The 12500-nt window shown below is 41.8% G+C and overlaps 1 protein-coding gene across 1 annotated transcript in view; it reads right to left on the bottom strand.

The window, feature by feature from the left end:
- LOC143274737 (uncharacterized) overlaps positions 1-12500 on the bottom strand; it is a 58307-nt gene that overhangs the window by 26338 nt on the left and 19469 nt on the right. The window contains exons 2-8 of the mRNA XM_076578647.1: positions 9430-9599; positions 4906-5037; positions 3984-4169; positions 2479-2586; positions 2153-2201; positions 1217-1269; positions 633-746 (exon numbers count right to left, since the gene is read on the bottom strand). Coding sequence (XP_076434762.1) covers positions 633-746; positions 1217-1269; positions 2153-2201; positions 2479-2586; positions 3984-4169; positions 4906-5037; positions 9430-9599 — 812 coding nt within the window. The remainder of the gene's footprint in view (positions 1-632; positions 747-1216; positions 1270-2152; positions 2202-2478; positions 2587-3983; positions 4170-4905; positions 5038-9429; positions 9600-12500) is intronic.

The following is a 12500-nucleotide window of genomic DNA, read 5'->3' as shown; positions in this document are numbered from 1 at the left end:
CACGCACTTGGCGCACTGAAAAAGAACCCATGGCAACGAGAGTGTTGTCCTCTGGCGAAATTACATAAAAATGAAATCCACTTTCATAGGTACACAAATATGTAAGCATGCACTCAAGGCCTGACTAAGCACGTTGGGTTATGCTGCTGGTCAGGCATCTGCTCAACAGATGTGGTGTAGCGTGTATGGATTTGTCCGAACGCAGTGACGCCTCCTTGAGAAAGTGAAACTGAAACTGAAACATCACTACCAGAACTGTCCACAGTTTATATCACTGTAGACAAAATACAACCATTAACACAGTAAACTATTGCAGAGTACTACAGCGACAATTAATTTGCAAGGGTGAGTGGTTGGAAGGGCTGTTTTTTACCCTTGTATTGAAGGTTTTATATTTTATATTGAAATATCATCATCACCAGAACTTTCCACAGTTCATATCACTGTAGACAAAATACACCATTAACACGATAAAACTATTGCAGAGTACAACAGCGACATATCACTGTTGACAAAATATACCATTAACACAATAAACTATTGCAAAGTACTACAGTGACAATTAATTTGCAAGGGTGGTTGGTTGGAAGGTTGGTTGGTTGGTTGGATGTTGTTTTTTCCACAATCATTACCTTGTTTAGGTCCACTGTGGTTCCAAAATTCTCCAGGTTCATCTGAGATAAGTCAAGAGCCTTCTTCAGTATTCCATAGTCTTCATGGTCCTCCGGGGTGTGTTTGATCAGATCCTGGGGAAAAGTAAATACCCGGTAAACAGAAATAGTAGTAGTAGTAGTAGTAGTAGTAGTAGTCATTATCATCATAAATATCAGTAGTAGTAGTAGTAGTAGTAGTCATTATCATCATAAAGATCAGTAGTAGTAGTATTCATTATTATCATAAAGATCAGTATAGTAGTAGTAGTAGTAGTAGTAGCAGCAGCAGCAGCAGCAGCAGTAGCAGTAGTCATTATCATCATAAAGATCAGTAGTAGTAGTAGTAGCAGTAGTAGTAATTATCATCATAAGGATCAGTAGTAGTAGTAGTAGTTGCAGCAGCAGCAGTTGTTGTTGTAGTCATTATCATCATAGAGATTAGTAGTAGTAGTAGTAGTAGTAGCAGTTGTTGCAGTAGTAGTAGTCATTATCATCATAAAGATCAGTAGTAGTAGCAGGAGGAATTATCATCATAAAGATCATGAGGAGAGATGTCTACTTACAAACAGCACCAGAGAGTTCCTCTGCATTCTCTGCACTGGCTTGAAAAGTGCCCCTGTTCACAACGAACAAAATAATGATGGGTGAGAACATGAATACATCAAACTGAAAGAAAGGGGATGCTGTGGCTTTGGCTAAATTGTTCCAATGCTCCTCCATTCTTTCCTGTTTCTCTCATCTTCTTCATCACTTTTCATCTCTCTCTCTCTCTCTCTCTCTGTCTGTCTGTCTCTGCATCTGTGACCGTCTCGTCTCTTTCTCTCCATTCCTGCCTCCTCAACTCTGTTACACACACACACACACACACACACACACACACACACACACACACACAGACTATGATTTTGATTCACAAACTCACACACACACACACACACACACACACAATGATTTTGATTCACAAACTCACACACTCACACACATACAGAGGGAGGCATGCATACATGCTCAGAGAACAACATAGGCACCATCTAACAAAAACATTTTCTTGTATTCTTACATAATCAAAGGGGGGAAAAAAGAAGAGAAAAAAAACCTAAGGAAATAAAAGAAACGTTATTGCAAATTGAAATCAAACCATTTTGCTTACTGCCCAGCCAACTGCAAAGGGGCCATTTTAAGGCTGAATACCCACTGAAATCACAGCTGCTGAATACCACCAAAAATTTCAATCAAGTTTAAACCACTGACTTCCTTCCCTGAGGAGTGTCTAAAAAGGATGTCCCAGACTAAGAAATCCAAGGAGCTGACTGGTAAATGTCTGTGGTCGTATATCATGCAGATCCCAGCATTCTAATCAATGCCACACTGTTATTTCTAAATCAACAGAAGGGAAGACTGAAAACAAAAGAAAGGAACAAAGAAGGCGTAAAATGAGAGGAAAAACAGAAAGAAAATGAAAAAAAGATGGGTAGGTAAGAAGGTAAACGTCAGCTTACCTTCCAGGCTAGGTGTCTCCTTCTGTCCCAAGGTGGTCATCACAATTTGCTGCAGCAGATACATGCGACTCCATCATGAAGGTCACTGACACACATGACTGGCATATATATATATATATATACAAATGCATGCACTAACACACACACACAAACACACACACACAGAGTGTCTAAAATCACTTTTGTGAACTGATGTTAAATTAATGACCCACCAACACACACACAGAGCATCTCTCTCTCTCTCTCTCTCTCTCTCTCTCTCTCTCTCTCCAGACCCACCCACACCCACAAACACACCCCAATCCACCCCCCACACCCCAACATACCTCTGCCACTTCCTGAAAGCGCGGACTCTCCTGACAGCACCTGTGGATGGTGGCCACGGCTGTGGGGTAGTTCTCCGCGTACTCCCCGGAGTGTGGGAACATCACCACCTGCATGGGAACACACATACATTTCTATAGATACGTGTATCTTATTTCATAATTTGCGAAACCATCTAATCACAACTGTACAGCAGTATGATCATCAATCAAATGTGATCTCTTGAGAAATATATAACAATATCCTAAAACCAAATGATTTATTCACCAGTGATGACTGTCAAAAAACACTCACCAACTATGTATTTCAGTGCATGTGTATGAGATGACCGCTTATTTCTTTGTTCCCTTTGTTCTTTGTTGTGTCTATTAATCCTTTGGGATTTTATGACAATAAATAAAGTCAAGTCAAGTCAAGTCATACACAATTATCATAATAATAACAATAATAACAATAATGAATAAGTTCAAACGCTCAGTTTATATCACAGATTGACAAAAGCTTTCAGTTGGGCCAACAGCAAAGTGAGAGCTGTATGATCAACGGTTTCTCCATTTCAGTGTGAAGTCATTTACAGCTTTGTGAAGGACTATGAGGCAAGATCGCACTGGCTCTTAGTGCTGCAGCCTTGGGGGCTAGTTGGCCTTTGGGAACCATCCCAACGCCGACTGTCCTAAAACCCTCTTGGCCTGGGGATGTAACTTGGGCAAGACACTCTCCACTTCTGTCAAATTCTAGTCCAGATAGTTGGGACAGCAGTTGCCTCCTCTGCTGTTCTGGTGGTCATAGTCGGAAACAACTGACTATCATACAATAATGAGTAATAATTAACAAAAGCATTTGTATGGTGTTGAATCTTGTAAATGCTGCAGGGTTTACAGATCAAGGCTCAACTTGTGATATTCACTCATACTAAAAAAGACAAGACAATACTGTGAATACACTTGAGCGAAACTTGACAGTTCATTTATTTGGCAAGAAGTGTCCCATATCTAAGTCCTGGAGCAGCTTACCTAAATGTGTAGTGTTGGTCAAGTGGTTTAGCAACGAAATTGATAAGCGAGAGAATCTGAGAGCATGGGTTCGAATACCATTGACGCCAGTATTTTTTCCTCCTCCACTAGACACTGTGTGTTGGTCTGAACGCTAGCCTTTCAGATGAGATGATAAACTGAGGTCCCATGTGCAGCATGCACTTAGCACATGTAAAAGAACCCATGGCAACAAAAGGGTTGTCCCTCGCGAAATTATGTAGAAAAATCTACTTCAATAAGAAAACATAAAATTGCAGGCAGAAAAAAAAAATACACAAAAAAAGGGTGGGGCTCTCAGTGTAGCGACACGCTCTCTCCAAGGACAGCAGCCCAAATTTCACACAGAGAAATCTGTTGTGACAGAGTAATACAATACAATACAATACATATAAATGGCGATCACAAACAGTAAGGGGATTACTGCCCTTAGGTCAAACTCGTCTTCAGTGACAAACATATTCTTCACCGCTCACCAGCAGTTTGAAGACGTCACCAATGGTCTGTTCAGGCGACCAGTCGTCGACCCTCTTCTGCAGACCGTCCACGAATTCCTTGTGGACCTCCTGCAGCTTCTGGAGGTTGCTGAAGATGGCTTCAATGTCCTCCGTGCTGATGACTGGCTGGGACGTCTTGCACGACGCTTCCAGCATCCTCTTGTACTGCAGAAAGGAGGAGTTTTTATTATACTCCATGTTTGGTGATACATATACTTACCATGTCAAACTGATGCAAACTAGGCCTATCGGTTTGCTCTGCTTGGCCAAATTTTGCGTGGCTAACAGTGAAAAGACGACCCGTCTTGCCCAGTCCGCTCTTAGCCAATCAAACGCCTCTAAAAGCTATAAGCGCTGAATCATTCCACAGAAACCAGAAGTTGTTCAGTTTTTTTGTTGTTGTTCTTGTTCTTTTCCTTGCAGTGAAGGTTATGTTTGTAAAGAAAACAAATGTAATCAAAGTCCACATTTTAAGGTCATCAAAATCGTTAAAAAAATATATTAAAAAAAACCCAAAAAAACCCACAATCAGTCTCCATCAAAAACCAGTGAAGCGTTACACAGTAAAATCTACTTCAAGGAGTAAACATAACCACTGACACTCACTTCACAGAAGTTATATTATTCATTTGTTGCTGGGGGTTTATAAATTTTGCATACCCCTATCCCTATCCCAACAAACACACACAAACACAGAGCCAGACAGACAAAAAGACAGACAAACACACCCACACCCACTCAGCTCCCACCTCACAAGAATCAGGATTTCCAGGTGTCCCCTATACCCTTCCCCCCTTCTGCACACTCCTCCTCCACCCCTCCTACACCCTCCACCATTCACCCTCTTCCCCCTCCCCCCACCACTCCACCCTCTCTCCCCCCCAACCCCACCCAAACTCACATGGACCAGGATGTCCAGGTGCTGCAGGAAGTGTCTCTCTGTCTCCAGGATGCTGGAGACCAGCAGGTGGCGCATCTTCAGCATGTTGTCGCGCGGAGACGCCACGGCAACCGGAGTGTCCACCCCGTCACCCTGCACACAGTCCGTCTGTTTATCTGTTCGTTCGGTGTGCACACCCTGTGTGTTTGTTGTCAGGGCTTGAGCCAGCCAAGTGTGGTGTGTGGTGTGGTGTGGTTCTGGTGTGGTTTTGTTGTATTGCATTGCATTGCGTTGCGTTGCGTTGCTGTGCAGTGTTGTATTGTGCTGCGCTGTGTTGTGCTGCGCTGTGCTGTGCTGTGCTGTGCTGTGCTGTGCTGTGCTATGTTGTGTTGTGGTGTGGTGTGGTGTGGTGTGGTGTGGTTTGGTTTGGTGTGTTGTTGTGGTGTTGTGTGGTGTGGTGTGGTGTGGTTTGGTTCGGTGTGTTGTGTTGTGGTGTAGTGTGGTGTGGTTCTGGTGTGGTGTTGTTGTATTGCATTGCGTTACGTTGCGTTGCTGTGCAGTGTTGTGTTGTGCTGCGCTGTGCTGTGCTGTGTTGTTTGTGTGGTTTGGTGTGGTGTGGTGTGGTGTGTGTGTGTGTTGTGCTGTGCTGTGCTGTTCTGCTGCAGTGTCTTGTGTGGTGTGGTGTGGTGTGGTGTGCTGAGTTGTGGTGTGGTGTGGTGTGGTGTGGTTTGTTGTGCTGTGTTGCGTTGCATTGTTGCATTGCGTTGCGGTGTTTTGTGGTGTTGCATTGTATTGTGTTGTTTTGTATTGTACTGTATTGTATTTTTTTGTACTGTATGATATATAACAAATAAATATAAATATAAGTATTGATAATAAAAACAATAAACAGATGAACAAATATGAAATAGATGAACAAACAAAGCCATAAACATAAGTTGAAGGAGTGTTGTTTGACATGATAACAGTTCTGACCCTTTGCAGGTTTGTTTTGTTTTTGTGTTTGTTTTTTTGTTTGTTTGTTTTTGTTTGTTTTGTTGTTTTTTTTGTTTTTTTGTTTTTTTTTTGTTGTTGTTTTGTTTTTGTTTTTTGTTTTTTGCTTTTGTTGTTATTGTTGCTTCAGTTTTTTGGGGTTTTTTTTTAGGTTTTTATTCTAATTTCTATTGCTTGTTCTTTTAGAGGGGGGTAGCGGAGGGTGGGGGCGTAGGTGGAGGGGGGTTCTGAACAGATGATTTGTACCACTGTAATCTGAAAATATTAGTACTTATTAACTTGCACATTCAAAAATATTGAAAAGGGAGAGAGACCGAGGCAGAGACAGACAGAGAAACTGAGGCCAAATGAAAACAAGTGAAAACAGGAACGCACATAGACACGCATAAGCAAACTATCATGCTCATGTAACATGCATGCAATGATGCATGCATGCTTGCACGCATGCAGCAAACATCCCCTCAGCAGGACATACGTGCTGATTCACACGTGTGACATGTTGTCTACTACCTTAAAAAAGGAAGTCTTTGCTTAAATAAAAGTTTAAAATCTGTTTATTCAAACTTTGAACTTTATTGCAGTGCTATAAAGTATCAGGACATGTCACAAACGTCCCCATTTTTTGTTGCTTGCATTGTGCAGGATTCTTGTCTGGTGTTATCTCCATTGTTGTTGTTAATTCAGTTTTTTTTAAAACATTATTTTAGCCCTGAAACTTGTCTTTGGTTGTTTTTGTTGCCGTTGTTGTTGTTGTTTTTTTGTTGTTGTTTTTTTTGTTGTTTTTTTTTGCTTTTTTTTGTTGTTGTTGTTGTTTTTTAATCATTTACTCTGTTTTTCTCTCTATTACTGGGTAGATTTGTTGGTGTTTATTAAAAATTGTGTGTGGGAGGGGGGTAGGGGTTGAGTTGGAAGAACTGTCAACAGAGGGTAAGTGCACATTCACACCAGACGGTGTGTGGGTGTGGGTGTGGGTGTCTATATCTGCGTCCCAATAAGTGAAAATGTGTGTCATTTTAGTGTTTGCATGTGTTTGAATTTGTAGGTGCAATTACATGTAATATTCACACAGTCACTATAAAAGTGTGCCAAAGAGAGACAGACAGACAGAGAAAGAGAGAGAGAGACACAAACAGAGAGAAAGAGAAGGAAAAATCCCTAGGGAAAGTGCGTGCAGGTGTGTTTGCATCAGTACAGAAATGCAGATGGGCACGTACATGTGAGTTATCATGCTCATGTAGAAGCATGCATTCTTGCATGCACACCACAGATCCGCATGTGGGATGCACTGTTTACTCCCTTCAAAGAGGAAGTTTCCGTGAAAAGATGAATTTCCATCCACTTTGTTCAGCACACAAACTTAGCAATATTTTTTTTTATTTTTAACCATCTATTTTAACCAGCACGGCGCTGAACAAAAAACCAGCACATGTCAAAAACATCCTCGTTCTCCAATTGAAGAGCAGAATAAAAATGTTTAAAATTCAGTAATTAAGTGTCTCTAAAATCACTGCATGAGTGGACACTGCCAGGTTTTTTTTGTTTGTTTGGTTTTTTTTTATCTATAAAAAAAATATATTTAAAAAAAACTACAATAAAAAGGCAAAGTCTACATTTCTTCCTCATTGGGACACAATCCGTTCTTTATCACACACACACACACACACACGCACACACACATACACACACACACACACACATACACACACACACACACACACACCACCACCACCACCACCACGCACACACACACCACACAGCACACACACAAATACACACACACACACACACACACACACACACAAAGACAATGTAGGGAAAGCCTTAACTGGCTCAAGCTGTGGGATTTCCCACACTGGGGTCGAAACATTTTGCGTGGCAGTCAAGACCCTTTTCCTGCCTGATTCTAGGCTTCCTGGTTGCGATGGGCGGACGATCCGTCCACAGGGACTTTCTTGTCATTTGTACAGGACCAACACCCAGGTCCCCATGACTTAGGCAGTGATGTGTGGCTTCACTGCTTGAATTGAAAGGTTTGATAGGGAGAAGGGGGTGTGGAGAAAAATACGAAAGATCAAGGGGAAGGAAGGAAGGAAGGAAAGGTTTTGGTTTCAGTTTCACTGAGATGCTAAAATGTGCAGACTGTTTGGAAAGAAAGGAAGAATGATATGAGAGGGACAGAAAACGAGGCAGCAGCATGAAAGACCAGTAGCTGACAGGATGATTTGAAGAAGGAAGGTAGGTTTGTATGGAATGCTTATTTGCCAATTCAGTGTCCGTTATGGTCTGGGTTCAAATCCCCCTCTCGCCCTTTCTCCCAAGTGTGACTGGTAAATCGAACTGAATGTCTAATCATTCAGAAGACATGATAAACCAAGGTCCTGTGTGCAGCACGCACTTGGCGCACTGAAAAAGAACCCATGGCAATAAAAGTGTTGTCCTCTGGCAAAAAGTTTGTAGAAGAAATCTACTCTGGTGGACACACAAATATATGTACTCAAGACCTGACAAGCGCACTGGCTAGCACTAGTAGCAGATGTGGTGTAGCGTATATTTATCATATTTACGAAGTCCTTTAAGTCATTTCCTGTAACTGTATTTAGAGGGGGGTTTTTTCTTCCAAATTTCGCCCACATTTTTACCCTCATTTTCCCAGTTTCCCCCAACCCTCCATTCATCCACATCTCCCACCCCTTCTAACCGATAATACTCAGATGTATTCATAAATACTTTAACAAAATGTCTTCAATCACCGATATGTGTGACGGGACATTAAACAAAAATTCCTCCTCATATTGGTTTGTCTGAACTCAGTGACACCTCCTTGAGAAACTCAATGAGAAAAATGAAACCGGAAGAAAGAAGAAAGAAAACATCTTGACACTGAGCTGGTTGCACATGGCTATATCTATCAGTACTAAGAAAAAACGAATGATGAACGATGGTACAGATTTCTAAAATCTTTTTTTCTTGCAACAGCATCTTCTTCTTATATTTCTTTTGTGGGCTGCACCTCCCATATGCCCTCATATACATGAGTGGGCTTTCATGTGTAAGACCATTTTCACTCCCACCATTTAGGAAATTATACTCCACTTTCGAGCGGGGTGGCACGGGTACATGTCAGGTATGTTCTTTTTTCCATAACCCACCAAAGGTCGATATGGATTACAGGATATTTAGCATGCCTATTTGATCTTCTGCATGCATATATACATACACACACACTTAGAAGGTTCAGGCACTAGCAGGTCTGCAAATCTGCTGACCTAGGAGAACAGAAAAATATCCACCCTCAACCAACTAGGCGCCGTAACCAGGATTCGAACGCAGGACCCTCAGATCGAAAGTCCAACACTTTAACCACTCAGCTCTTTCACAACAGCATGTGTTTGTGCATGTATGTATGTGAGTATGAATGTGTGTGTATCTGCATTCGCATGTGTGTGTGTGCCCTTGCCTGCGTGTACATGCATGGATAGACATGTTAGCAAGCAAGCGTGTCTTTTGGTAGCCATACTCCAGTTTCAGGCATGTATGGGTGTGTCCACTCACATCGTCATAAGAGACGTCGGTGGATGGAGGGGAGTCCAGCTCATCCTCACTGTCCTGGGGTGTGTGACTGCCAGGGGAACGGGGAGGATGCAGGCTGCTCGTACAAGGGTCCTCGGAGTATCCGCTCTCCATGCGGGATCCTGGCACGAAAACGATGTCTGAGGCAATGGCTGAAAATAAACCAGAACAGAATTGAATGATTCATATGCTGAACACACAGACGTGTCCGAGGCAAATGCTAAAAGTATATATTATCAGAACAGAAGTGAACGATTAACATACTGAACACAAAGACGTGTCTGAGGCGATGGTTGAAAGTAAACCAGAACAGAGTTGAATGATTAATATGTTCCAACACACACAGTGAATCTTAATAACATAACCTATGTGTGTACATGTATGTATACATGTACATGTGTGCTTCCTGGATGTTCCCCTTGGATTCTCCTGTATCTGGAACCACCTTCCGCATCATCAGCCTCCATCTCTGCCTTTTCGCTCTTCACTAAAAACTCCCATCTTTTCAGAACAGATCTCTAAGCAATCTTGGTTTTCTACATCTCTAACACTGCCCCATGCCTCCCAATTCACTTTGCATGTACGAGGAATGAGAGAGGGAGGAGAGAGGGGGAAGGGAATGGGGAGAGAGACAGAAAACTCAGAACTCAGAACTCAAAACGCTTTTTATTCAAGAATTAAGATTTTAGGCAAGGCCCATTCTTCCAATCTATCCTTGCTAATCTACATCAGTTACAATAACACATACGTATTTAATGGAAAGGGGAAAAAGAAAGAAGAAAAAATAAAACATAAGTCATGCAGAAGGAATGTGATAAAGAACACACACACACACACACACACACACACACATTGACAGATGGATAAGAGAGGGGGGGGGGGAGGGAAGAGAAATATGTCATTAGTATCGACAACCTGATGACTAAAGCCACATTGTTGTTATCATCATCAAATCCATGTAGACAGTTGTAATTGATACTAAAGAGAGAGAAAGAGTGGTCATTAATGGTTTGTATAATGTGTAACTTTTTCTTTTATGGAAAGTGCCCTAAACTCCCAGAAAGGACCCTTGACCTGTCATATTTTTATCCCCCCCCCCCCAATGAAATACACAATATTAGCATTATTATTTGTTTCAATATTTCTAACTTGATTTAAATTTTTACAAGGACTGAAAAACATGTGGGTGAATTGGTCTCTTTAACACTGTTTTAAAAGGTGTTTTTGATTATTTTAATTGATGTTTTGATATTCTTAATTGATATTTTAACATCATTTTGGGTTCTCTTCAACTTGGTTTTAAGATCTGAGGGGTATTCAGCCCTGACATGGCCCCTTTGCAAGCTGCTGTTTCTAATACTGGGATTACTGGAAAAGTTGCTGATGTGAATTGATTATCAGCTTTGTAAATCACTAAATGCAGCTTGCAAATGTGTATATGTTGCTATTGTAATGTAGTGATGGGGGTGGGCGTAGATGTGTGTGTTTGTCCCTGTGTGTGTGTGTGTTTGTCTGTGTGTGTGTGTGTGTGTGTGTGTGTGTGTGTGTGCATCTGGGTGTGTGCATCTCAGTGTGTATGTATGTGTGTGTGTGTGCCTATGTGCATGTGTGTGTGTGTGTGTGTGCGCATGTGGGTGTGGGTATGCACACGTGTGTGCATGAGTGTGTGTGTTCGTGCATGTGTGTGCATGCATGTAGTCATCTGATTGCGTGTGCGAACTTTTGTGGTGCACCACAACAGACATACAACCTTTCTCATTCACTCTGTGACATTAGGGAGATACTGTGACTGTGAGCACATAAAGATAAAGCCTTTTCCTTCCAGGCAGTTTAAGTTTTAATAAAAACAAGAAAAAAAAACTCAAAAAAAACCCACGCTTACAGTCAGGAGACAATTCATACAGGTACCAGGAAGTTGTGGGCACTGATATGGGACACAATCATGACGTCTCCACCCTTCCTGCTTCTGTCTTTCCTCATTGTTTGTTTTTTTCCCATTCCACGGGCTGCTCGGGTTGCATGAATGATCCTCACTGCACCACAGTTCTTTTCCTTTTTTTCTTTTTTTTTTTTTTATTTTGTACCTGTGATGTCCGTCCATCTGCACCATTTCAGTGGCATTACGCCTATGCCGCTCATTCCAAGTCTCCAATTACAAAACCACACCCAGGTTGGTTCGTATGTCTCAGTCCACAGGGAACCATCAATGTAAGGTAGCCAGGAGGCCACATACTAGCTGCGCCCAGTTTGCTTACAGTTCACAACTGCCCTTATGTCAATGGAACAGGTGTAGACATTGGAAAATTCTTGATGCAAAAAAAAAAAAAATTGATGCTGCCAAGATCACCATTGCAAAAACACAGCCCCGGACTGCCATTCCCACATTCACTCTGCATGTATGGTAATTTTCCTCCACCATTTTGGCAGCCATACTCCGTTTTCAGGGTGTGTGCAATCTGAGCATGTTCATGATTCCGTAACCCACTGAATACTGACATGGATGATGGGATCTTCAGTATAAAATGCGATATTTTTATATTCTGCCAGTGTATGAGGATTCAAAGTACTAGTAGGTATGTACAACATGTGTTGATCTGAGAATTCTGAAAAAAAAATCTAAACCCTTAACCAAACAGACATAGCCAGGCCTCAAACCCAGGACCCTAGGAATGGAAGCCCCACAGCTCTAACCACATGGCCTGCATGGTCCTTTCTATATGAAATATATACTAATATATATATATATAGAGAGAGAGAGAGAGAGAGACACACACACACACACACACACACACACACACACAGGGAGAGAGGCACATGTACATACATATAATTATATTATACATACCTACATACAAACACGTACATACTGTGTATCTAACTATTCTGATACGCTCATGTTTGTGTTTGACAACAAAAAAGGCCACAGTTTAGGCAAAAGCAAGGTTACAACCCCTCCCCCCAACCCCTTCCCTCTCGCACAAAATAAGCAAGGATGAAAATTTGCATTCCAAGCAAGCAGCGACTAATGCCATGGTGAATGCTCTGAGTGGCTG

Source organism: Babylonia areolata, chromosome 29 (assembly GCF_041734735.1).
Source record: "Babylonia areolata isolate BAREFJ2019XMU chromosome 29, ASM4173473v1, whole genome shotgun sequence".
Lineage (NCBI taxonomy): Eukaryota > Metazoa > Mollusca > Gastropoda > Neogastropoda > Buccinidae > Babylonia > Babylonia areolata.
Note: the sequence above shows the minus strand (reverse complement) of the source record. Positions and strands in the feature narration are given on the sequence as shown.